Here is a 27,344-nt window from a genome sequence, read left to right as displayed (position 1 = left end):
ATTTAACATACTTTATGGTTTTTTTATACCCTTGCAGAGGGTATATTAATTTCAGTCAGAAGTTTGCATCGCAGTCAAGGAGACGTTTCCGACCCCATAAATAAGTATATATATTCTTGATCAGCATGACTAGACAAGTCGATCTAGCCATATCCGTCTGTCCATCCGTTTCTACGCAAACTAGTCTCTCAGTTTTAAAGCAATCGGGCTGAAACTTTCTCAAAAGTCTTATATCTTTTGCAGGTAGTATATAAGTCGGAACCAGCCGGATCGGACAACTATACCTTATAGCTCCCATAGGAATAATAGGAAAAAAATTATATATTTGGTGTTTTTTAACATATAATCTCCTAAGCTTGGGAATAACATTTATTAATTAGTTTTGAATTTCGAATTAAATTTTATCAAAATCGGACGACTATATCATATAGCTGCCATAGGAACGATCGGAAAATTGGTGGGAAAATAATATGAAACAAATTATAGCTTCGGTGTTTTCTGACATACAGTTGCGGCAACAAAAATAGCACCAAAGTGTGGGCAATTTTTCTTTCTGCTACAAAATGTTCATTTTTTGCAATATTTTTATTCTGTGTGTAAGGGTAAGTAGGGTTACATATCCTTTAACTAAAATAAAAGTGGTTGTGGGCGTAATACGGATGGTTTTTAAAACTTCGATACATTTATGAAGAAAGTAGCATAATTATGCGGCAACAAAAATAGCACTATTAACAGTTTTTGGGTATAAAACTTCATTTGCTCAGATTTGTTGGCTGTTTTTCGTTTTGTTGTATTAAGAATAAGTACTACTAAGTGAACTGGTAAAATAATGAATAAAATAGTGTTCCCAATGGGTCATTTAGCGCGCTATAATGATACAGATAGAAGTACATTTAAAAAGCTAATTTATAAAGGCAATGCAAAAGATAAGTTAAGTTGAATCGTAGAATTCCCTAAAATAATGATTAGTAGTTACCTATAACAAGAACACAAAAGAATAGCACGCATTACGAAAGCCGCAATGACCCCATAACTGTTAAAAAGTCATGTGCATGAATGCAATTAGGTCCCGTTTTAGGCGCCTATCAAGTTGCTTTTTTTTTTAATATTTGTAAGTACATAAAAAGTTGGATATAATGTACATAAACAAAAATTATGCGCTTGACGTCCAAAAAAAAAATCTCCCTAGACTGCAGAGCATGGGTGAATTTGAAGGACTAGTCTTAAATAAGGCCCACAATAAAAGGGAAACTCTTATATGGACTGGCGGCTGAAAATTGCTCATGTTTAGATGAAAAAGACTTTAAATTCACATCAGATAACCTACATACATATCCAAAATTGAGTCCCCAATTAACATTTGCAAAGAATAATAATGGTGAAGCAAGTATCATGGTATTGGCATATTCTTATACTATAATGTTGGTACCATATCATAATGTAAACCCATACAGGATCAACATGTTCGCCTTGATAGCTCATAAATTGTGATGCAATTTTATTCGTAATATAAAACTAATTTATTTTGGAAGCTTTTCCACGGTTATAAACCAAAACAAGGAAGAACGCTATAGTCGAGTACCTCGACTATCAGATACCCGTTACTCAAAGGGAAATAAAGATATGCAAGCAGCAAAGCGAGACTAAAATGCGCCACCTACCAGCGGTAGACAGATTTAAGCGTTATGGGCGTTAGAGTGGGCGTGGCAAACTTTCTTTTTGGACCAATCGATAGGGATTGACGAGACCAATTCAGTTACAATTTTGTATCTAGCACGAAATTTGTGGGCGCCACAGGTTTTGTCGGTGTGTGGGCGTTAGATTGGGCGTGGCATATTTGCGTAACAAACTTATGCTGCGTACAGGGCTACGGAATTTAAATCTGAGATCCCATTTCTCTATACTTGATAGTTTCCGTGATATTCGCGTTTATATGTACGATTTTTTTAAGTTTGTGGGCGGTTTGTGGGCGTTAAAATGGGCGTGGCAAACTTTTGAGTCAATCGATAGGTATTGATGAGACCAATACATTTCAGTTAAAATTTTAATTTTAGCACCAAAACTGTAGGAGCCACATTTTTGGTGGTTTGTGGGCGTTAGAGTGGGCGTGGCACATTTCTGAAACAAACTTGCGCTGAGCAGGAATCTCAGGAAACTGCATGCCTAATCCCAGTATTGTAGCACTTATAGTTTCCGAGATCTCAGCGTTCATACGGACTGACGGACAGACGGATAGACGGACATGGCTAGAACGACTCGGCTGGTGATCCTGACCAAGAATATACATACTTTATGGGGTCGGAAACGCTTCCTTCTGCCTGTTACATACTTTCCGACCATAACTAGTTTTCATTGGCACTGAATTAAAAAATAATTTGTTAAATTTAAGGTGTATTTATGTATTTATATCGATCTGGCAACTCCGATAATTATATAGAGTTACCGGAGTTTGATTCATGATTCATGAAATGAAAGCGTGAAATGGCCATCGCATAAAAGCAGTATATGTTGGTTGAATATTTTAAATCAATTTTAATTTATATAAATAGAAACAAAATAATGTATTATTTTTCGCACGGAATTGTGAAAGCAAAAGGAAAGTCGCGTTTTTGCAGAGCTTCCAAAACATTTGCTCAAAAAGTCCATTAAGTCCAGAAACATAAACAAATTCTATCGGACTATAAGCCGCCTGTGGTCTGCGATCATTTAGCGGTCAAATCGTGCGTGTAATCTCCATATTTGTGTATAAAAACACCTAAAACACATTTCATTTGGTCGAAAGTGGAAAGAAAAAAGAAAGGAAACATACACACACATATACTGCAGTGCACATTTACACAAATCACTCAAACTCAAAATATACCAAAGCAACAACATAATGAATGCACCAAAGCGACTAAGGTAGCTCGCACGTCAAACACACAGTTGCTGCAACAAATTGATGCAAAATTCACGAGTCAACGGAAGGAAATCAACGTGGAACTGTTGCAGCTGAATTTGCGGAACTAAGGGAGTCACTGGGTAGAGAGTATCGAGAGAGCGAGGCCCACTTTCTCAACAATCTACATGCAAAATTTGACGCAATGAACACTGAAATACACAACCTTACGAAACGAGTGCGAGAACTGGAAACCGAGGCAAAAGAGGTGAATACACTGAAACAACAAATATTTGAACTGGATGCTCAACTGGCAGCAAAGTGCAATGCACAGGAGGTCGCGGATGTTGCATGCAACCTGCGCTGGCATCAATCGACTATGTTTCTCACTACATCTGACCCCTCCTCCGCGAGTTAGGTCTATTTTTCGAGTCCGACCGCACCAAAGAAACTCACTTGTTGACCCAGTAATAATAATAAAAATGGATCACGTGCGCGAAAAAGCTGCGCTGCTGCGGGCGGTTGGAGAGCACCGACAAACAATCAAGTCGCAGCTGAGCATACAGCTGATCGGTTTTGACTCGCCGGCATTTATATACTTAAACGAACAATTAACTAAAACAAATTATGAAATTTTTAAGCATGCCATGCGACTCAAAAAACAAAAGTGCGTAGCGGCCGTCTTTACTCGCCGTGTTAAGCCTATAACGGAGGAGAGGCTTTCTACGTGCAAAGCTCTAATGAGCTTTCTGATCTGAGTAGTGAATCCCGTGGGACATGTCCTCTTGCACAAGTGAAGAACAAGTGAGGCTCCATATAGAAGATTGTACGGGATGTCCGCATTTTCACAAGTGAAAATTCAAATGAAAATTTTTTGAAGTCCCAAGGGATTTCACTTGTTCCTTATACTCATTTTTCGTATGGCCTGTCACGTGCCGGTGACACGTCCCAAGTGAAATCACTTGTGAAAATCAAATTTTTTCCATGAGTTTTCACTTATGAAATCACTTGCAAGTGACACGTCCCAAGTGAAATCACTTGTGAAAATCACAATTTTTCCCATGAGTTTTTACTTATAGAATTTAAAATACATAAATTTGTATATACTTTTAAATATATTTTAATTAAATAATGTTATTTAGGTTTTCTGTTAAAGGACTATTATTGTTAGTAAGCCTAATTTTATGTTACGTTAATTTGCTTTTTACATTGGTCATCGCCTTCCTTAAGCATTTGCCCGGGTCCTCAGAATCCTTGGCCAACGCTCCTGATAAAAAAATTATGGTCATATGCTTAAAAAATGCGTTTTATTTGTTTATTTGCATATTTACCTTTTAGAGCTGTGTTTCACCCTTTGCAGGATTTTTATTGGCGCAAAACATTTCATCATCCACTTTCGGCTTACGGAACCCATTGAATACCTTAATACCTTAAACTAAGATCACTTATTATTTACACTGACTTTATTATTTTCACTTTAAAAAACGAAAGAAGTAAATCTGCTGCGCACAATTTAAATGGCTTGCTTCCCTTTCAATAACTCGAACAGAATGAACCAAGTATTCCTCTCACCCCTTTACATGATTTCTTTTAATTTCTCTTCGCTGTTGGCGCGTGCCACTGCACCTATACCCTTTCTAAAGCGGAAAATATCCGACTACATAATTTTTGCTTTTTTGAGTAAAACATACAAAATGAATTCTTTCAAAATGGTACTATTAAAATGTTTTAAATAAATTTTAACTAACTTAATTTCTATAACTTAGTTAAAAAATTATATTGTAATATTAATGTATAATACGTAAGCATAACATTAAAAGTAAATTCAATTTACTTAATTTTACTATAATCAAATAATGTACTTTTATAAAACAATATTAGTTGTTTTTTTTTCGATATACAATAATGCTCCTAAAATATTAGGGCATTCACATGTCGCTGCGCCACGAAAATTTTTCCGCCGAAACATTAGTCGCTAGCCGGACATAACGGAGAGACTCAAAAGAAATAACGGACCTGCCGAAATTTGTCTCTGAGAGCGCCGAGTGCAGGCAGATTATTAAACAAAGAAAGAGAGGGAACTTCCGAATATCTGCCTCTCTTTGTTGCACGATCGTTTTTGTAGGCAGTCTTCTACGCTGCGCCGACTTCTCTGCTGACGTCAACAGCGGCACAGCGTTTTAGGCACAAAAAAAAAAACAAAAAAGTTTTTTGCCTTGAGCCATGTCACCGCGTCCCTACTGCAGAACTGAAGGGTGTCCCACCGGATTCACAAGGTGATTCACAACTGAAACTTTTTTTTTTGGAACTGAAGGGATAATATAATATAACATATATGTATATATATAATATAATATATATATATATAATATAATATATATATATATAATATAACATAACATAAAATATAATATAATATAAAACAAGGAAGAACGCTATAGTCGAGTACCTCGACTATCCAGATACCCGTTACTCAGCTAAATGGAGATATGCAAGCAGCAAAGCGATATTAAAATGCGCCACCTACCGGCGGTAGACAGATTTAAGCGTTATGGGCGTTAGAGTGGGCGTGGCAATTTTTTTTTGGATCAATCGATAGGTATTGATGAGAACAATACATTTCAGTTCAAATTTTTATTCTAGCATCAAAACTGTAGAAGCCACAGTTTTGGGCGGCTAGTGGGCGTTAGAGTGGGCGTGGCACTCTGCTGAAACTAACTTGCACTGCGTAAGAAGCTCAGGAATCTGCACGCCAAATCTCAATAGCCTAGCTCGAGATCTCAGCGTTTATCCGGACAGACAGACGGACATGGCTAGATCGACTCGGCTAGTGATCCTGATCAAGAATATATATACTTTATTTGGTCGGAAACGCTTCCTTCTGCTTGTTACATACTTTCCGACGAATCTAGTATATCGTTTTACTCTACGAGTAACGGTTATAAATATCACTTCAAATGTACGAGAGATGGTAGGGACGATGGGTAGTGATGGCAATACGTTACGACTATCAGCGTCTACCGATATCGAATAATCGATTGCAATAAAAACATTTCAGTAATATTAATTTTGTTTTTTTATATTTATATATAATTAGGTACTTATAAATTTATTTTAAATGTTTAAGCACCAATAAAATCCGCTTGTTATTGAATGGAAGAAAACTTTTTGCTGCTGAACCACCGCTGTTGTAAATATTGCTGCAGCTAGATCGTCCATTATTAAGTATAAATAAAATAAATAAATTTCTATCTTTTAATTTTTTATTTCATCTTATTATAAATGTTTGTATTTAATTTTAATTATATTATTTTAACTTTTATTTTATATGAAAAAAATTAGTTCTTTTTATAAACAAAATAAAGTTATATTCGTTTTAAAAATAATTATATACTTGTCAAAAATTTCATTTTATATTTCAAATAGAAGTGTATACCCTCCTATAACTCTTTTGCACTTTTAAAAAATACACAACCTTAAGGGACCACTCGGTGGTTGATTCCTTTTCTAGCCCTTTGCACCTAGGTCATGCAAAAGTTACGTTTAGTTTTGTTCCGCACCCGTGTAAATAGAATGGAAAGACTCATCACTATCGGCACAGGTTTTAGGTGCCATTTTATAATGAAAGAAAAAAGTGTTGGTGCAGGGGAGAGTGGGGTAAGGATAGTTAAGGGGCAAGGATAATTTGTGGCCTTAAGCCTAGTACTCACATCGACGAAAACCGCGAGCTAACCATAGGAGTGAGCGAGAGGCAACCAGGAGGCTAACGCTTTTCGTCAGGTCTGTTTTTCAGCGCAGTACTCAGATGAGCTGAGGAAATACCAGATTCAGCGAGTGAATTTCGATGAACGCCGTTATCCGCGGCCCAAAGAAACGATGTGGAAACTAAAAATTAAAAATGGAAGGAAAAACCCAAATTCGAGGACGCCTAATCCAAGCTGTTGGCCATTATTGTCAGATTTCACGTACAGGAAGCAATACCACAACAGGGCAAATCCGCAGAGTAGTTGCAGTGCTGGAGGAGATGAGATCCACTAAAAAATCCCAGTGGGAAGGAACATGCCGAGTGTCCTCGCAAAGAAAGTAAGATCTGGCCTAAAGAATTTGGTTTCGTTGTACTAATAGAAGCATATATTTAGCAGAACCACCAGGAATCGATCCCCTACGGCCTCTCCATTAGGACTGCGGATACCACCACCACCAGCTACTTGGCAACTTAAGCGGAGCTGGAGGACGCGCTGGCTTCTATAGGGAGAAGGAAAACAGGGCGCCCGCTAAGGAAGAGTTGGAGAAGCCATAGCCAGCCACTACCAGGATGCTGGGCGACTTACTACAGCATCAGCGGATCAACTCCGTTTCCAATCCGGCTCCTACTTCCTCAAGGTCTAATATGCCTATTGGGACTCAGTGGTGAACTGCGGCGTCGCGAAAAAGACGGCGAAGCAAAGAAATTTTTTTTTTAATCTTTTAAAAAACGGATCTATAAAAAATATTTTTGTGTTGTTTTTCGTGATTTGGGGGTCAAACTCTACAAGGGACCGGCATCATCCTTCTTGGGACATTTTAGAATATTTTTTTGTAAACTAGTGTTCTTTTGCTTTTATCGGCGCAGCACTCGGAACTCGGTGGTTTAAAAAAGCAAAACAAAAAGTTCGTAAAGGAGTACGAAAAGTGGCTTGCCTTCGCTCATTCTATCGGCGTTTATCGGCGGAAAAAAAGATTTTTTAATATGTGCCACGACTGATTTAAGTTTACAAATTAGTTAATAAGATTAAGTTTGCTAAAACAAATTATTACAAGCAATTCAGTTATTTAAATTGCTTATTTACAATTTTTTATTGTTTCACCCTTCCCGCAGTCCTGAAATGCTTTATTCTGTGAAACACATGTAATATTTAACTAAAATAACTAACAATAACTGTATAATAATAATAATGACAAATAATTTCGCATGATAATCCAATACATTACAAATATATATGTTTAAAAAAATTGTATGTACAGAGGTTTCCGATTTCTAGACAACTAAAAACTAATTACAGAAATTGTAGGATAATGTTCCATTTAAATTTACTACCGAAAATGAAATAGCACGGTTTATCTTTTATTTTGACATTAATTATCTGATCGTTCCCATTGCAGCTATAATATAAAAAGTTAGATTTTTTCAAATTTTATTTAAAAATCTGAAATATTAAAAGAATGATAGAATATAGGTGTACGATCCGGCACGTTCCGACTTATATACTACCTGCAATAGAAATAAGACTTTTGGAAAGGTTTCATCTCGATAGCCTAAAAACTGAGAGAATAGTTGGCGTATAAACGGACAGTCAAGGACCTGTCACGAGGTGATCTCCCATACGCCTAATTATTATAAGGCATGCGTAAAATCACGAGTGACTTCAAAAAATGTCCTACGAAGCTGTCATGATGTGAAGAATCGGAAATCCCGAGCAAATATCTATAAGGAGTGTCACGCGTGTCGTTTTTATGCCTATATGTACACATTGCCGTAGTGTCGGTGTGAATATATGCAAGTGAATTTCTGCGAACTGACAAGCAAGGGATCCAGTGTTGCGCAACGACTTCGCAGACGAGAGATCGTCAAACAGCCATACTGAGAAAATTCTATCTAATATCCGTACAGCATTTGACCAAAGACGGCTGTGAATCGAGGCACAGCTATCCGCCAGGGCAATCAAAAAACCTCCAACGTGTCAACTTCTCTAGAGTTTAGACTTTGACCAGCTCGTTAGATATTGCTTATGAACAACCGCAATTGTCGGCATTGAGAGCATACAGTACGAGCATAATTACCACAAAGTTGATTTACAGATGCCAGTTATCATGAGAGCATACAGTACGAGCATAATTACCACAAAGTTGATTTACAGATGCCAGTTATCATGATTCAAATTTTAACAACAAAATTGACGGACGCCACACACCATATCGTTATTGTTTTTCGTTGCTAATTTCCAGTGATTGGTCGCTGTTTAAGCAACTTTTTGAAGATTCCACTGAACTGTTCCTCTGCGACAACGGACAAACCCGTATCCGATTGCGCAAGTGCTAAATTGGTGAAGCCAAAGAGACATTGTCGCCGATGATGATCTACACATTTGCTAAGTTCGATGAAGGAATTGCTATAACCCTATTCGAACTGGAAACCGCTTATAAACTGGATTTAAATGGATCTTAATATTCACTTACTCTGCAATGATACGACAATTAGAAGAATATCGAAGCTTAAAAGAAAGTTCGCCTTAAAATAAGTGGCATCAGCAATTATATCTCTACAAAATTTGCCAGTCTCCAACTATGTGATTGCCAAGCAAAGTCATCTTAATCGGTTTTGATAACCTTCACTTCGGACTTTCAAAAACAATTATTGAACTACCAGTGGCAATAGAAACAATGTTAAGACATATGACTCAAAACTGTTCCATATATATCATAGTTTGCATACGCTCGTTAAAAACAACTTTCCCGCAGATGGTTACACAGTTACGGAATTATCACTTCTAAATTCTCTCGGTAATGTTAGAGCAAAACCAATACTTCAAAGTATAAGAACTAAAATCGAAGGAATACAAATTTTGATTCATTTTAGGTGAAAGCTCTGTAATGGCAGAGACAATATTGTTAGGAATAGAAAAAAAGTTTATCAGAAATAAAGACTTTACAGAGCTACAGTGGTGTTCATAGACTTAAGCCACAAGACTTCAACCAAAAATTTAAACGAAAATTAAGAAAAGTTTTTATTTCACATCTCCAATTTTTTGTGTAACATTAGTTCTACATATCAGTGTTCTAATAGAAGAATAACCAAAGTTATAAAAATATATTTTCAACTAAAAACTTTAAAAATCTGTGACCATCTCCAAAATGTCCTGTTCGCATACTTGAGCCGCCTGGAAAAAAAATGGTTGAAAAAGTTAAAATTTGCCTATTATTCCTTATACTTTTAATAAATTTACTTTAATATTGAGTGGGATGACCTTTCTGCTTAAGAACAGCGGAGCAACGCTTTGGCATTGAATCCACAAGACGTGCGCACTGTTGAGGGGTGATTTTCTTCCACTCTTCTGGCGAAATTCGCCAAATCGTTTTTATTTGATGGTTTTTTTTTGGCCAACGACTTTTTTGAGAATTGCCCACAAGTTCTCTATAGGCTTCAAGTCGGGGCTCTGCGGTGGCCAATGCAAAACATTGATTGCCTCTTAGTTAAGCCACGACTTGACTATCTTGCTGGTGTGTTTGAGGTCGTTCTCCTGTTGAAATATCCAGGAAAGTGGCAAATTATCGGAATATTCTCCAGATTAATTGTTAATAAGGATAAAGATAAGGATAAGGATGTCCCCGTACATTGTTTTGGGAAACGTACACCCAAAAAAAAATGATCATAGAAACTAAACTATTCGTACATTAAAACTAAACTATTGAGTGTCAAAAATATCTTGATAAGATGCGTATTAACCTTATGACACCGAAAGTATTAAACTGAAACTTTCGAAGTTATCAAAATTAAACTAACGAGTATACAATTTATACTCACTCAGTGTACTGAAATTTATGCTGATAGTTTACTTTTTATACTATTTAGTATAAAAGCTATCCTATGTAGTCTCCGTTTTATACTATTTCGTATACATATTATACTAATCTAGAGAGCCGTAGTATACTTTTTAAGCTATTTATCGAAATCGTTAGTATACATTTTATACTATTTCGTATAAAACTTATACGATTTCCCCGTTGCCTGTAGTATAAAATTTATACTATTTTGTTTTTCGTGGTATCCCAAACCCAATAAAATCAAGTTATATGTTGTTTTTCTTTTATTACTATTTGACATATTATTTTGTTATTATTTCATAAATATTCATATTTTGCGCAACACACAAATCATGTTTTTAGCTCCTTCTTGTTTTTTTTTATATTCCTTTACCTAACACGTATATACAGACTAAAATAAGTACAAGCAACAAGAGTAGGGGCCGTGATTGCGCGGTATCACCGCAAGGTATTGCTTAGCGCAATGGTAGCCACCTAGGCTGTAGCTTCTCTCCTCTCATTCTCGATGCGACGCAGCGTTCGCAGTACACTCGCTGCGTAGGCTGCCGTCGCTGGCCGAACTCTTGCCCCGGTGGTCTTCATCAGCATTTGGCGATCAGACCCGAAGCAGTGACATTAAAATAGGACATGCTGATCGTCATCAACAATCCCACTGCCGGACTCTGGACAACCGTTCTCCGTGTCGTGTCCGAAGCGCTTAAGGAAGCTTCGGAAGCAACCATGTCCACTCAGCGCCTGCGTGAGGTAGAAATCTACCTGTCCGTGCTTCCTATTTACCCTTGCGTCCAGCGTCCAGCGTCCCTTGCTGGAGTTGTCCCAGGCTGCCTGCCAGTTGTCGACGCTCTGCATCCTGGCACTCCTCTTCACCTCGGTCTTGGTTCTGTGGCTCCCGCACCAGTTCACATAGGGGAACTTGGCCTGCAATGACGAGCGCTGCGTCGTCCGGAAGGCACTCGCTGTTCTGACAGCACAAAGGCGGTACGTCGAGTTCGTTAGCTCCTTCGCGTTATGCATCTGTACGCGTGCGCAAAGCACTTGCATCTGAAAATACACAATACACACAAAATTTACCAACAGGGACAATATAATATTGATTTTTTTTAATTTTAGAACAAATATTTTACTTACATGTTGACTCGGCACAAAATTCACAAAAATGCGGGACCAAACTCACAGAGATAAATCATCACAATAATCATTAACGCGTCAAACAACGCCAACTCCGGTAGCATTTTCTGTGTTCGTATACTCGCTATTGTCCTGGTTTTACACCAAAATATATGTTCGAATATTCGCTATTGTCCTAGTTTCACACCATGAAAAACTATTTAATGTTCAGTATACTATTTATACTACTGAGTCTCACTCATATAATAATTGGTATAAGCTTAATACTATAAAGTGTTGGCATGAAACTATTTTGTAATAACTTGAAACTACATTTTCTTTATACTACATTAAGTTTTTGTTGAAACCAAAAGTATAAATTATAAACTAAATAGTCAAATATGACTAGTTTAAAAATAACACTACAGGTTTACGCCTTATACTCTTTGGTAGAGCACTTACACTACAAAGTATACAGTTGAAACTAATTAGTGTTGAGTTAATACTTACATTTTTATACTAACTTTAGTATACTTTTAACACAACGCTTATTAAGTGTATACTTTTGGTTTTTTTTTTGGGTGTATTCAATATTTTAGTTTAGAAAATAACTAGCAAAACTTTCCCGGAAAAAACACAAGTTTGACGATTTTAGCTCAAGGTGGCTTAAGTATATGAGCAGAGCGCAATACTCCTTTTTGACATTTAGTAAATTTTTTGCGAACCTCCGAATATCTACTTGTCATTTTTTACTGTGATCAGCTGCTTAAGTAACAGTGTTGCAAAATGTAAACATTTTTGGCAGAAATAAATATGTTCAAACAAAGTTATTAAGAAAACAGTTTATGGTAGTGGCAGTGGCTTAAGTCTATGAGCACCACTGTATATATACAAGAAATGCTATAGTACATATATCGACAAAGGATATGCCAAGAGACACCTGGAAGACGAAATATGGAGTAACAACGCATTTGGTATCTACCGCATTTTGCAGTACACATTGTACACAAACCTGTGAAAATACGAATCGTTTTTGATACAGCACCCACCACTGAACCAATTTCAATACCTTGTTGTCTTCTCAAAGGCCCTGATGACTTTAAGTCCCTTTTACCCATACTGATGCCATTTCGAATAAGCAAAACCGGAGTAGCTGCTGACATCAGAGATAAAGTCGAGTACTATTAAGTTCAAACCCTTTGTAAGACACCGCATTGTTGAAATCTTTGCCACTACTAAAGCAACACCGTCCATCTATAATACTGTCGACACTTCAATTCGAAAATCGCCTGAACCAAAAATCTCAAGCAACAGCCTTTGGTTAAATGGACCGGCCTTTTCGCCGACAGCAAAGGAAACCTATCCTTTTCTATCGCACTTTAAGAATTTAGAATTTTGCAGTTACCATAAATCAATGTCGTCAAAAGTTTTGGATACCGAACATCAAGAAATTGTGTAAAAGGGACTCCACATCAGTCGTAAAGCGTCATACGGCCTAAAAATCCATAGAGAATCTCACAAGCCTTAAAGGAAACTCTAGGTATCTAAGTACCTCCCACAGTTACTTTTTTTGACCTCGTTTTAGATCCTGATTTGGCCTGAGTTCTTGGAATAAGGGATGAATTAAAAAGTAAAGCCCGGCTAAGACGGGAAAGTTTGATATGTTGACGTTAAGACAGCAGCTACTACTTTCCTCAGCCCCGTCCCACTACGTGTTGAAAGTGAACGGCATACCGATTCACAGGAAGGGGGTGTAATATTTTCTAAATTAATTTAAGCATAATAATAAAGTTAAAGTGACACGTTGGATTTCTTTTTTAATGTTTTTCACGATGCTTTGACTTCAATTTTTAACAGGGACTGTAAATAATGATTATTAATCTGGTTTTTGAATCACAAATCACCCCCTTAGGATCGAACACGCGGAAAAGGAAAATACTCTTTGGTTCGCCTATCCATTTTCATCATGATTTTAAAATTTGTGATTTTTAAAATATTCCTAAAAAATAATGATTATTTAAAAAAATAAAACTAATTTTGAAACCACGGCTTCCCTCTGCCGACCTAAACCTACAAAAGAAAAGCAAAGGTGCCTCCTGAAAAACAAAATTGTTATATTAGCCATCTGCATCCTTGCAGATAATATTTTTGCTTTAGGCATTCTTCAAAGCAAATGGGATCAACATTTAACAAACGTACCAATATTATTCAATGTCTTTTATTAAGTTAAGTTGATCCACACAATCTGTAGAAACTAATCCTCTACGTCTTGAGAAGTCCCGGTTACTGAAGAATTGATTTAAATACCAAACCACCAACTTACCCAGTGATCCACACAATTTAAAGATTAGGAAGTTATTTATTTATATTCTGGTTTTGAGACAATTGCAAATTGCCACCAACCACTTACTCTACCTATAGCTACTGGGCCTTGAGCTAGATGACGATGAGGGGGTTAATTATCTTCTTTAATATCCGCTAATTCTTAAGAAGAAAAGGAAGTTAATTCTCTTCTTAAGAATTAGCGAATATTAAAGTATTTATTTTAAAATCAAGCCAATTATTAAAATACTAATATAATTTAGTTGCTTAAAATTCATTATAAAAAGGTAAGATTTTACTAATTTTATTAGAAACGCGTTTCAGAATTAGGTTATCATTTGTTAGCATTATCATTAGCGTTTCAGCATTAGGCAAGCATTTGGAAGCCAAGCAGAGAATGGATTAAGAAGACGATGTCGGAAGCAATAACAGCCAGGTAGAAGAAAAAGTTTTCTGTCAAAATGGGACTTAAGGAAGCATTTTTGTGCATCGAATTAGTAACTGCGGAAAAACTTTCATTGGCTATTTTCGATTCCACTGGGTTTGGAACGTTTACATGCCAAATATTTCGGGATTATTACGGCATTTATTGAGGAGAAACGCGAATCCATAAAAATGATTATAAACGCGTTAAAAGATCGTTTTGTGTGCCTCAAAATGGATACTGCTACGAGGTTCAATCACGGAGTCAATGCCCAGTTTATCGAAGATGAAAAGTTTTTCATTAACACATTGGTCCTTATAGAGCTATAGAAATCGCATACGTCACACAATCTCTGCACCGAAATTCAGTCTTTATTAGATGAATTTAATATAAGAAAGGGAGAGATTTACAGTACTGATAATAGCCGAAACATGATAAAAGCCGTAGATTTGCTTAATGAGTTTGAAACCGATAATGGCGAAATCCCTCACGACGAGTTGGAAGAAGAGCTCACACAACACTAACAACTTTATTTATATGTTATTTAAAATAGTTACATTTTATATTATTAATTTCTTAAATAAAAGCTAATTGGGTTATCAGTTTTGCGAGCGACACTTAAAATCCCCTGTGAAGTTATGTGCAAAAGAGTGTGTCGAATTAAAAAGCCTCACCAAAACTTTGGAGCCAGCCTACTTAGCCTTTGAAAAATTGCAAAGCAGCCAAATATTCCTGGGCGATATTATAGGCTTTGGTTAGAGCTTGGGCTAACAGTCGCTGCAAGCCAGAAAAATTACAACAGAGTTTTATCCAAACAAGGGAAGAAAGCATAATAGAGAACAAATTGATTGTATGTAGCATCTACTTGGATCCGCGCATTCGCAGAGCATTACTGAAAAATCCGACCAGTCATATGCTTGCCAGAGCAACCCTGAAACAGCTTTTGATTCAAATAGTCAATTTTAAAAACGGTGTAGGTAAATAAATTTTGAAGCACCGAAAAGCTTTTAAATTATATTGTTTTGCAAACTAATTTGAAGTCTGAGGCATCGATCTCATCCCTATTGACCTCATCCTTTGCATAGACCTCATCCCTGGCATCGCCTTCATCCTCATTATTGGCTTCGACATCGTCCTTGACTTCGACAACATCCAATAATAAATTAGCTAATAGTATTCGACAGCTATTGCCCGAAATCAGCCAACCTTAGTGAAAACGTAATGCAGTACTGGGAAGAACATAAATTGGAATGCCTATTTTTCAGAGCTCGCAAATAACTGTCGACCGTTTCTCGTTTTCTGCAAAAAAGTGTCTTTTCCTGACTCTTTACGAAAAGACTCAGAGAGCAACCGATTTATAGGTTCTTAAATAAGCTCGCTTGCGCTCAGAGCGAAAACGTTTTTTTCTATTCTGTTTTGTTCTGGTTGTTCCAAGACCGTTTTGTCGTGTTCAGTGAAGCAAAACGTCTTTTACGTATGTATTGGTATCAGAGCTCGCTTTTTGATAGCATTTTGTTATATGGTATATGGAATCAAAATGGAACTTGTTAGCAAAAATATTTGAAAATAAATTTAAATTGTTCTATTAAACAAATTATATTATATCTTTTTCACAACAACGAAAACAAATGTGAAGACCGTTTGCGTTGAGTTTTTGGGTCTATTGGTCTTTTGCTGACTATTTGCGAGCTATGCTATATTTACACAAGCTGTGCATTCTGCCCGGGACACAGGTTTACGTCGAGAGAACATTTTCACACTAAACATTTTGTTGACGGACCTTAGATGTAACCTCTCCAGCTCGTCCTTATCAGTTAATTTTTGTAAAACTCAATGAAAGTTAAAATATTATTGTATATACATATTATATATCTTACGATTGTGTGGATGACTGGGTAACGGGGTTGGTTTGATATCAAAAGAAACTCTCAATAGGCGCCAATTCTTAAGAAGATTTGTGGATTACTGGGAAACGGGTGCTTAGATATTGTGTGTGTGCTAAATGTTTGTCCCATTTGTTTTGAAGATTGTGTAAAGCAAAAATATCATCTGCAAGGATGCAGAAGGCCAATATAACCATTTTGTTTTCCAGGAGACACCTTTGCATCCCTTTTGTAGGTTTATTCAAAAAAATTCAACAACAGGAAAGATGTGGTTTCAATTTGATCAAGAAAATAAAAATCAGAAATATTCATTATTTTTGGTTTTTTTTTTTGCTCAGGAATTATTTTTATTTTTTTGATTTTTATTTAAAACTTAAAAATTATGATTAATTCTGAGTTTTATTTTTTTTTACCAAAGTAATGATTTTTTTTTTAATTTTAAAATTAAACTCATAATGATTACGGTCCCTGATTTTTAACATACATCATCGGACTTGTCCTTCGCGTTGCACAAATTCGCAATGGCTGAAAAAAGTTAATTGAGGCACACGGTGTGCGGCTTGTGCTTCTTTATAAAGGCGAAGCGCGCTAACTAGTCGTCATAATTTCTTTCGTCCGTAGTGAGGAATGCTTTCCTTCAGTTCCCACCACAGACGTAAAATATTTTGAGTGTTCACAGTGGCTGGGTCAAGAAAATGAATTGAAGGACAGACTCTGAGATGCTGGAAATCGGAGTCGTCTAGGCAGTCATTTGCTCTCCAGCAATCCGAGACGACGAAAGAAAAGCTTTCTTTTTTCATTAATAATTACATATAAATAATTTATATTTACTGATTTGGTTAAAAGAAATATTTGCAGTTCCCGGATTGTGTAAAAAAATAAGCCAGCTTACCTTGCAATAAATCCGACATGGTGACATCGTGCACCTCGAAGTTTGCCTTTAGCAGGCAGGCCATCATCTCACGCTCACTGTTGACGCCCTCCTCTCGAAGCACAGCCACTCGAACTGGGGCGCAGGATCGCTTGAGAGATAGCTCAGCCTGCAGGTTCAAGGGACCCCTGTACTGCGGCGCTTGGCGATATTTAAGGCTGTTATACTCGGCCTCAGCGCACTCCGGATTGGTTTGCAGCTTCTCCAGCTCGTAACTGGTACCAGACGGAGTGGCTGATTCAGCAGCTCCGACGCACCGTGCTTAACAACTACTCGGGAATCAAGTCCGAATCCGTCGGTGAGACCCAAATAGTAGTTTGGCACTCCGGCGTCATTGTAGATGGATCGAACGCGCTCAAGGTCTGCATCTAATATTTCCACTACCCATCCACACTCCTCCGCAAAATGAAGAGCTAGTTCGGGACGATCCAGTTTCTCAACAGCCGCATCGTAGCTCTTTAGAGACTTCAAGGGCTCCGACAGTTCTACTCTTAGGCCACTCAGCCCACCTATAGCCATCTCCAATAGGCAAACGATCAATTCTCCGTCGCTGACATCGTGTCCTGCCTTAAGAAGGCCATCTACCAATAACGATTGAGTGATTTTAAATGCCTTGCCAAGCAGATCACTTCTCGTTAAGTTAGGCGTCTCATTGCCCTGCTGAGCGTATGCCTGTGCCAGAGCTGAACCACCCAAGCGAAGGCTGCTTTCCAGATTTATCCAGAGCAGCGCAGACTTAAAGTCCGAGCTGGGTCCCTTAAGATCAGGTGTAACCCTAAGCCGCACATCCGGACATGGAGCGTATGTGGAGATGACAAGAGTACCTGGGGACTTTATTGTGTCGTTCCCAACCTTGGCAGCCATGAACTCTTTTCCCCCGTCGAAAACAATTTGCAGCTCCTCAAGAATGTGACAGAGCTCCTTGCAGGCGTCAAACATCCTGGCGCCCTCCCCGGGCAGCTTTGCAGCCCACATCCAATTACCTGAGCACTTGACGTCTGCCAGTTGACTTATCTTTACAAATACGAGGTTACTCAGCGCTTCAGCGACACACATCCTAGCCATTGCGGCAGGATCAAGCAGTCCCTTGAGTGGCTGGGTACCAATTGAGGTGGCGATGCCGGCATTGCTAAAATGGGAGAAAGTTGCTAAGGCGTAGTCCGCAAGTGGAGCCTGAAGCGGGCCCACACACTGTTGCTGCACGATCAATCCTCCGACACAGCGATCAACCTTGTTAGTGAGGAAGCGCTTACTACCAACAGCCACTAAGCTAAGAACTCTCTCCAAAGCCTCGTCCAGCCGCAAGTCTTTTGGTAGACACAGTTCTCTTAGCTGCCTCAGTTCGCGTTTCAAGTCGTATGTTCTCTTTGGCATATCGCCCAAAACATACTTGAGCTCCAAATCGAAAGGGTATGCTGTGCTGCAATTAAATTCGTTCAGAGCCTGTTCAAAATCCTTGGGGGAAGAACTCTCTAGCAGTGTCACACGCCCATCCCCAGTCACCACTCCCACGAAGCTTATAGGGCAGCGTTCGCGCCGGCAGATCACGATGATCTGCCTTGCAGAGAATGGCGTTGTTCTCCTGGTACTCAGCGCCCCACAGTTCAAGGGCGGTAATTGTGGGATCCCCTAGCTGGAATTCCTTGAAAAATATAATGGCTCCGGCAAACCCTGGTTCAACCAGTTCTTTGAGGACGTTACCATTGCCATGAATGGTCATTGCCCCCTGGTCATGAATGGCCAGTATAGGATTTTGGTCGCCCAGTTTTAGACAGGCGCGCACTACCCGATTTAACTTGTTTTCCATTTCGGCGTCTCCCCGCTGGACGGCGTTGAAGTCCAGTTCTGCATCTCCGGATCCTTGTATTTCTAGGGAGCTTGCAGCGCCGCCCCCCACTCCTATCCTGTACACGGGACCTCCAATCTTGGCTAGCAACTGACCACGAGTCGGTGGCAGCTTCTCGCGCATTGATGCCGGCATGGTGCCTAGGCCACCGCTGAACATAATCGGTTTTACGTACTCATTCCGCGTATCATCTGCACTATTTAACCCATAGGAAATGGCAAAACCGGAAATCACTGGCTCTCCAAACTTGTTTCCGTAGTCCGAGGCTCCGTTGCTTGCCTGTATGAGAACATGAAGTGGCGGCGCAAGCGTCGCAGGATATTTGTAGTGCGGGGGCTCGTACGGCTGTTCGTAGCCTGCGTGAAATAAAAGAAAAATTAAAAACGTTACGCACACACATTAGAAAGTAAATGGTAAATGTGCTTATATCTGCAAAAAAAACATATATAACTTGTAGGATCACAGTCAATCGTATGACCAAAGTAGCACCTCTTACTCAACCCGAAGATCCATAGCGTATTGCTTTCGAGGTCTACATCGACACTGGTGCTGTGTTAGTAAAAAAAATCACAAGTCAACTAAGCGATTGCATTGTTTTTTTGGCAAGGCTGACTTTCAGATGCTAAACTTTAATATCAGGCTTTGATTGGTCCGATCTCTACTCATCCCAAAATATGGATGATGCTATAAATATTATCTATAGTACCGTAAAATTGGTTTTTTAATTCTTGTGTATCCGTCAGTCTCCAACAAGCCACCTTGGTTCAGTTAAGAGCTGGCACAGAAATAATAAGAAATAAGAATTCCAGATAAAAAATACCCGATCTCAATCTATTTTTACTAGATACTTAAGTGCTCGGAATAGTTTTACCATGCTAAACTCTCTGTGCTACAAAAACTATTTAAATCGTTGTAAAGTTCAATTATCTCAGAATCCGAAAGTTTTATAATTTTGTTAGCACTAATCGAAAATCCACCAATTATCCTTCCTCGCTATCTTTTGAAAATATTACCGCAACAACTGATCAGCCAATAGCCGATCTATTTGCCACGTTTTTTCAAACGACATATTCTGTATCCAAGTCGAATTAAATATTCGATTGGTCTTCAACGTGTTAGGCCCGTCTATTCGCCTGGTTCCGTTGGTACTTCTTGGTGCGTGCTTAGATATTGCCCGGAGGACTTGTGGAACCCCCATCACAAATTGTTTACCTTATCTTTAAAATCTTCACAATTTTCCCGTAAGTGGAAGGAATGGTTTGTAATTCCATAAGGGCAGCAAAGTTAGTACTCCACATTGGCATTACTTTTTAAAAATTATCTCTTATCTACTCCGCGTTACCTCCGCTGTCCCACAAGAGATTCACCTGGGGCCGCTGGTTTTTACTTTATTTCTAAATGTCCTTCCCTCAGTTATAACTCATTCTCGTGTACCAATGTACGCAGACGGTGTTAAATTATGCCTACAGTACCTTGTACTTACTTCTTGCCAGTCCGCCCTACAATTTAAATGGCTCTAAGGGTAAGGTCAATGTCGTGTCAATCCTCAATAAAAGACATACGCGCTGAGTGACGGCTAATTAGATAAAATAACTCTAGTATACGATCTTGGTGTTTTGTTTCAACTACTGAAGCTGCTCAACAGCGGCGAAGCAATAAAGTGGACCGACTCGGTAAAAATACATGCCGAAGTTGAATACCTAAAAAATTTGCTATCAGTACGTAAGAATCAGACCACAGCCACAGACACATCCACCTACCTTGTAATCCCAAATATTGCCAAAAATAAAAACACATTGCCTCCTCCAGAAAAAGTTGCCATCCCAAAGCTGAAGAAGACGTGCCCGGATGACTGCGAGGGACCACTGTACTCCCCCTTCTGCGAGTACACCTGTGTAGCCAGCACCGGTGCCCCACCATGACGTACACCTGTGCAGCCAGCACCGGTACCAAGGAAGAGTGAAACGACAGCGCTACCAAGAGCGCATAATTTTTTTTTCTTTGCACTGCGTTGCAAAAATTTTTTTAATTGCACTGCGATACATATTTTTTCATTTATTTTATAAAAACAAATGTAAAAATTGAGCGACATATAAGTTGCCCGATTAGAGTATGGCCTGAAAACCATACACAAAATAGGCAGGAAATTATATGTCAAATATAATAATAATTGGTCAAAAACAAAAAAAAAAATCAAATCAAAATTAATCATATCAAACTAGTTGTTTATGAATAACATTAACAACATTTACGAATCAATTCAAAAATCTAAAATATTTGACAGACCAAGTTACACTGCGCGTCATCAGATTAGCGCCCCCCTTTTGGTTTTACTTTATTGCATCTATCTCTGTTTCTATTGCACGCAACTTCCAAATTTTTTGTTGCTCTTAAAATGCACAAATTGTCGCTCTCTGAGAGAAATACCGTTAGGTGAGAGATTCCGTTATCTATTTTTTCATTATTTTGTTTTACTTTCGCTGCAAAAGCTTGCACTGATTTTGCGTCATCAGATTAGCGCCTGTAAATTCAAATTTAGTTATCTTGCGTAATTTTTGGCGTACAGTTGTGAAATTTTTTGTGCTGTGACAATTATTCAATTATTGTTTATAAACTGAGAATCAAAATGGGTAAAGGAACTGTCCTATCTTTAGAAGAAAAATCTAAGACCGAAGCCTTTAGTGAAAGTGGCTTATCTTAACATAAAATTGCTGAAAAAATGGGAAGGCATCGAAAACTATAGCCAATTTTCTTAAAAATAAACAAGGCTATGGTAAAAATATGAAAGGCGGTAACAACAGAGTTCTTTCCGAAGCAGACATTCGGTCTATAGTTAGACATGCGTCTAATTCACACGACTCTTTTACCAAAAGTAAAGAAAAAAGCGGTGTGGAAGCTAGCAAGTCCACGGTATTACGAGTCATAAAAAAAGCAGAGCACTTGAAAAGACTGAAACTAAAAAAAAACCACAACTAAATAAGTTACGAAAGGAAATGCGCCTAAATTTTGCTCGCTCGCATATGACATGGTCGAAGGAGTGGCGCTTTGTAGTCTTTTCCGATGAAAAAAATTTAATTTAGAAGGCCCTGACGGCTATAATTATTCTTTCCATGACATGCGTAAAGAAGAGCATATTTTAGATCGTTTACATAGCCGGGTAGGTGGCGTAATGGTATGGGGAGCCATATCCTATTATGGCACCTATGAGTTACAATTTCTCACCCCGAAAATGAACGCCGTGGCGTATAATAATCTTTTGGAAATCTTAAATGGCTTTTTCAACACGACAACGCTCCAATCCACACTGCCCGATCTGTAAAATCGTGGATACAGGGCCAAAACGTTGATGTCTTGGAGTGGCCGCCGTACTCTCCGGACTTAAATATAAAAGAGAACGTGTGGGGATGGCTCTCGTGAAAAGTATACGAGTCTGGAAAGCAGTATAGTACAAAATTGGAGTTCATCGACGGGATTAAAGAAGCTTGGTCTTCAATATCATTACAATACATTGAGAAATTGTACGAGTCACTTCCCAGCAGGATCTGTGAGGTCCTGGAAAATGGGGGCGGGACCACCCACTATTAATTTGATTAGAAAATAAGTAAATAATAAGATAAAACATAAAACACTACTAGTTGTTAAGCATTAAGTGAAAATTCATTAAATTTAAGCAGGGGGCGCTAATCTGATGACGCAAAATTAAATTCATATTTTTGGTATACATTTTCTTTTGAAATAAATAAAATATTATTGTTATACTTATCATTATGTACCTTATCTTATTTTGAAGAATATTATTAAAAGTATCGTCAAAAAAATTTGTATGGCTTAAGCCTTGATAGATTGGATAATATTGGACATTATACGAGAATGCTCAGGGGGCGCTAATCTGATGACGCGCAGTGTATATATTAAGAATACCAACCCCAAATATGGGTTTAATAGATACAAAAACAGTGGATTCCACTGCAAATGTTATTAATATGGTAGAGTCAAACACCATTGACTTAGAATTAATTCATACATTGCTAATAATAATTGTTGTTATAATGTGCGCAAACTTTTTCTATGAACTTTATAAATTGCATAATAAATGTCTTAAGAAAATATATATGAGCCAGGCAAATGATCTGGACAAAATTTAAAAATTTTGGCACAAACAACATTAATATAAAACAAGGAAGAACGCTATAGTCGAGTACCTCGACTATCAGATACCCGTTACTCAAAGGGAAATGGAGATATGCAAGCAGCAAAGCGAGATTAAAATGCGCCACCTACCGGCGGTAGACAGATTTAAGCGTTAAGGGCGTTAGAGTGGGCGTGGAAAATTTATTTTTGGATCAATCGATAGGTATCGACGACACCAATACATTTCAGTTAAAATTTTTTATCTAGCATGCAAATTGTGGGCGTCACAGGTTTTCGCGGTTTGTGGGCGTTTAAGTGGGCGTGGCAAACTTTTTTTTAGGTCAATCTATAGGTATTGATGAGAACAATACATTTCAGTTAAAATTTTATATCTAGCGTCAAAACTGTAGGAGTTACAGTTTTGGGCGGTTTGTGGGCGTTAGAGTGGGCGTGGCAGTCTACTGAAACAAACTTGCGCTGCGTAAGAAGCTCAGGAATCTGTACGCAAAATCTCAATAGCCTAGCTCTCATAGTTTCCGAGATCTCAGCGTTCATCCGGACAGACAGACGGACAGACGGACAGACGGACATGGCTAGATCGACTCGGCTAGTGATCCTGATCAAGAATATATATACTTTATGGGGTCGGAAACGCTTCCTTCTGCCTGTTACATACTTTCCGACGAATCTAGTATACCCTTTTACTCTACGAGTAACGGGTATAAATATTGCTGTATTGAAATTTTAAAAATTAAAGAAAATGGAATAAAATAAAAATAAATAAATAAAAATAAATTAATTAAAAATGGCTACTCTAAAAGCAATTAGAGACACATATGATGGGGACATTCATTTTAAAGAAAGAATTCTGCAATTAGTTGCACCAACTTCAGTAAGCATTTATGAATTAGAAAATTTATATATTGAAACATTTAATTTAGATGCCTCTCCACTAATTCATTGCACAAGCACCCTACACACACCCTACACCTGCACACAGAAGCAGAACTGACGTGAGGCAAGACGGTTGTATAGTCGAGTGCGCTCTGAGATTATCTCGTTTTAAAGTCAGTGTAGCGACGGTCGTTACCTAAAAAGTGTACTGTGTATAGTGCGAGACACTCCGGGACTAGAGGTACGTACCAGGGCACTGTTCCGGCGGGGCCTCCGAACGTATCCCCAAGTCTTAAACTGGTGAGGCTGCTGTCGGTTCGTGGGCCAGGGGGGGGGATCCTCTCCCGCGCCCATCGAGTGAGAGGCTTTCACCTCGAATTCTCTCTCACGCGCACAGCATCCACAAGCTGCCACCCGCGCGTTTTTTCCCTCATCACTGCAAACAACAAAATCAGCTGTTTACAGTGTTGAACAACGTCGGGGTAGGAGCTTAACAGCGCGGATCCCCGCGCCTAACAGCACATAGTGTTGGAAAGCGCCATAAACGCGGGCCCAGCCAAAGTTTTTGAATTTTCAATATTCGAAATTCTCCAAATTCTGGCACCGGGATTCAGGGACGGCAAAAGGCAGAAGGCCAAGGATCGGGCTATATTCCAACCCCTCCGCCGCGGCGGTGTCTATCAAAAGGGGCACTGGGGACCGAAAAGGGGCGGTATATCCCCCATCGTAAGCCTAGGGGAAATCTGTGGCCAGCGCGGGAGCCTCCCTCGAACAAACCGGGTAGCCCGAGATGGAGGAGGCTGAAAACCCTTTCGCGGGCAGACCAGTGGTGGCAAGATCTCCCCGCCAGCCGAGGGAAGATGGGACCGACGGAGTTGCAGCGGCATTTAAGAAGGGCAGCAAGCTCGCCCGCTCGCCGGCACCTTCGACAACCCAAGTCGATGAGCTCTTCGTAGACACCGAGGAAGCTAAGGATACCCCTAAGAGGACGCGTGATCCTGCGTGCCCAGCTAACTCGCAGAGGACAACGCCGGCCAAAAGGAGCAAGGCCTCCCACGAGGCAACCTGTCTGGAGGATCTCTTGGAGCTGGGGAAGCTTCTGCAGGAGGTATCCACCAAGATGATGGACAAGACGGCGCGCCACATAACTGTCGCCACGAGGGAGACGTTCGTGCGCATGAAGGCGCTTCACACGAACATCCTAGAGGCGAACAGAGAGGGCGGCAAGGACGACAGTACCAGGGTGAATGGGCAAGATGCTGCAATTGTGTGCGCGAAATGCTCTCGAAGCCTGCAGAGCGCCGACAAGGAACAGCAGACAACGCCTGTCTGGAGGAGAGATTCTGCAGCGCAAACGGAGCCTTGGCGAAGGATAAGCCAGCCGACTGTGGCTGGAGGAACCGTGGTTCAAGTGGCCCCACCATCCACGCGCCCAATGCAGCAGAAAAGTGCCAAAGCTTCCAGAAGCACCCGAAAGAACCCGCCAAAAGGGCCACAAGAGGGAGATGCGACGCACGCTGGCGCCAGCAAGACTGTGAGCCCCGCAATTCCGGTCGCTGAGTGGGAGGTGGTCAAGAAAAAGCCGAGGGCCACGCGTCGCGCCAGACCCGACGCCGTCGTTGTCCAGGCGAGCGGGAAATCGTACAGCGAGGTGTTAGCCATGGTGACTCGAAGGGAAGATAAACAGCTGTCGGACTTGGGAAGCTGTGTATCCAAGGTACGCCGCACCATTAACGGCAACCTACTGCTCGAGGTGGCCAAAGGCAGCGCAGAAAGTGCAGAAGCCATGAAGGAGAGCATTGCGAGGGTGCTAGGCGACGCAGCGTCAGTGCGAGCCATGTCGGATGAGACCAAACTGCTCGTTCTGGAGATACGAGACATCGACTCCATCGCGACGGAGCAGGAAATCTGCGCTGCGATTGCGAGCCAGTTTGGTATCGACGCGGAGCGCATCAGAGTTCGGAGTCTGCGTCGAGGCTACGCGGAGTCGCAGCTAGCTGTGATCAGCTTGCCCTACTCCCTGGGGAAAACCGTCCTCCATCGTGGCGAGGTGCGGATTGGATGGACCATCTGCAGGATCCGCGAAAGAACAGGCCCCCCAAGATGTTTTAAATGCTTGGAATCCGGGCATATTGCAGTTAACTGCAAGAGCCTAGTGGACAGGAGCGATTGCTGCATGAGATGTGGTGAAAAAAGGCACAAGGCAGCCAAGTGCAGCAAGGAGCCTTCATGTTTATTCTGCTCTGCGGCAGGAAGAAAGGAGACCAGGCACCAGGCAGGAACCAGACTCTGCCCAGCCACAACCAGCGGGACAGGGAGACCTCGGCCGTCATGCAATTGATTCAGCTAAATCTGAACCATTGTAGGGCCGCGCAGGACCTCCTGAAGCAGACGGTGCGTAAGCTGGGTTCTGAGGTGGCGATACTCAGTGAGCCATACAGAGTGGAAAGCAGCAGCGATTGGGTCACGGATCGCACAGGCAAAGCTGCACTGTGGCTCTGCGGCGTGAGTGTTCCACCAATGCGGGACACGATGGCAGTAGAGGGATTTGTCCGAGCGAACGTAGGCGGCACATGGATCTACAGCTGCTACCTGGCCCCCAGTCTATCACTGACGTCCTTTAGCAGGATCATGGACGAGCTGATCAGCGACCTAAGAGGAAGGAGCAACGTGGTGATCGGAGGCGACTTTAACGCCTGGGCCGAGGACTGGGGCTCCCTCTATACCAACGCCAGGGGGCGCACCATCCTTGAAGCAATTGCGTCTCTGGACATCGTCCTGTTGAACGAGGGCTCCCAGCACACCTTCAACAGAGCTGGGCCGGTTCAATCATCGATCTATCGTTCGCGAGCAGCTCGTTATCCCGTAGCACACGATGGAGGATAGGCGAGGTGTTCACGGCCAGCGACCATGAGGCCATCCTGCTGACAGTTGGCGGTCCACCGTGCCAAAGCCAGCCGATGACCGGGCCAAGAAAAGCCTACCGCCAGGACACCTTTAGGACACAGACCTTCGCCAGCGCACTGGAGGGATTGGCTGTATCTGAGCTGGACTCGGCAGATGTAGCAGCGAACAAATTGGCAGCAAGACTGGAGGAAGCCTGTGACCAAAGCATGCAGCAGCGTAAGACCTTTCGGAAGCACCACGCGCCAGTGTACTGGTGGAGCGAGGAAATCGCTAGCTTGCGCAGGACCTGCCTTCGAGCCAGGAGGTTAGTCCAAAGGGCGAGAGGCACCGCAAACCTTTCTGCCTGCAACTCTAGCTTTAAGAGCGCAAAGAAGGCACTCAAACTGGCGATTCGGGACAGCAAGAGGGAGAGCTACCTCAAGCTCTGTGACGAGCTGGAA

The 27,344-nt window shown here is 40.4% G+C and overlaps 2 protein-coding genes and 1 pseudogene across 2 annotated transcripts; 1 reads left to right on the top strand and 2 right to left on the bottom strand.

Annotated features, from left to right (window-relative positions):
- Window positions 1-19,362, bottom strand: part of LOC139355135 (phosphoribosylformylglycinamidine synthase-like) — a 73,796-nt pseudogene extending 54,434 nt beyond the window's left edge.
- On the bottom strand, window positions 10,769-11,890 carry LOC139355160 (uncharacterized). Its single transcript, XM_070999493.1, has 2 exons — window positions 11,588-11,890; window positions 10,769-11,500 (listed from the first exon to the last, which is right to left on the bottom strand). Exon 2 carries the CDS (start codon window positions 11,498-11,500, stop codon window positions 11,075-11,077), a length of 426 nt encoding a protein of 141 aa, XP_070855594.1. The 5' UTR covers window positions 11,588-11,890; the 3' UTR covers window positions 10,769-11,074.
- A 5,425-nt stretch (window positions 19,363-24,787) lies between the features above and the next one.
- Window positions 24,788-26,883, top strand: LOC139355130 (uncharacterized). Its single transcript, XM_070999454.1, has 2 exons — window positions 24,788-26,047; window positions 26,194-26,883. Exons 1-2 carry the CDS (start codon window positions 24,788-24,790, stop codon window positions 26,881-26,883), a joined length of 1,950 nt encoding a protein of 649 aa, XP_070855555.1.
- Window positions 26,884-27,344: the final 461 nt, after the last annotated feature.

This window comes from Drosophila suzukii, unplaced genomic scaffold (assembly GCF_043229965.1).
Source record: "Drosophila suzukii unplaced genomic scaffold, CBGP_Dsuzu_IsoJpt1.0 scf_9, whole genome shotgun sequence".
Classification (NCBI taxonomy): Eukaryota; Metazoa; Arthropoda; class Insecta; order Diptera; family Drosophilidae; genus Drosophila; species Drosophila suzukii.
This window is presented reverse-complemented; position numbering and strand designations above follow the sequence as displayed.

What these genes read in the sequence shown, in the direction of transcription:
- LOC139355160 (XM_070999493.1), bottom strand. Translation starts at nt 11,500, where the DNA reads ATGCAAGTGCTTTGCGCACGCGTACAGATGCATAACGCGAAGGAGCTA.
- LOC139355130 (XM_070999454.1), top strand. Translation starts at nt 24,788, where the DNA reads ATGGAGGAGGCTGAAAACCCTTTCGCGGGCAGACCAGTGGTGGCAAGA. An exon ending in CCGTCCTCCATCGTGGCGAG is followed by an intron (nt 26,048 to 26,193) that starts GTGCGGATTGGA and finishes TGGTGAAAAAAG; the next exon opens with GCACAAGGCAGCCAAGTGCA.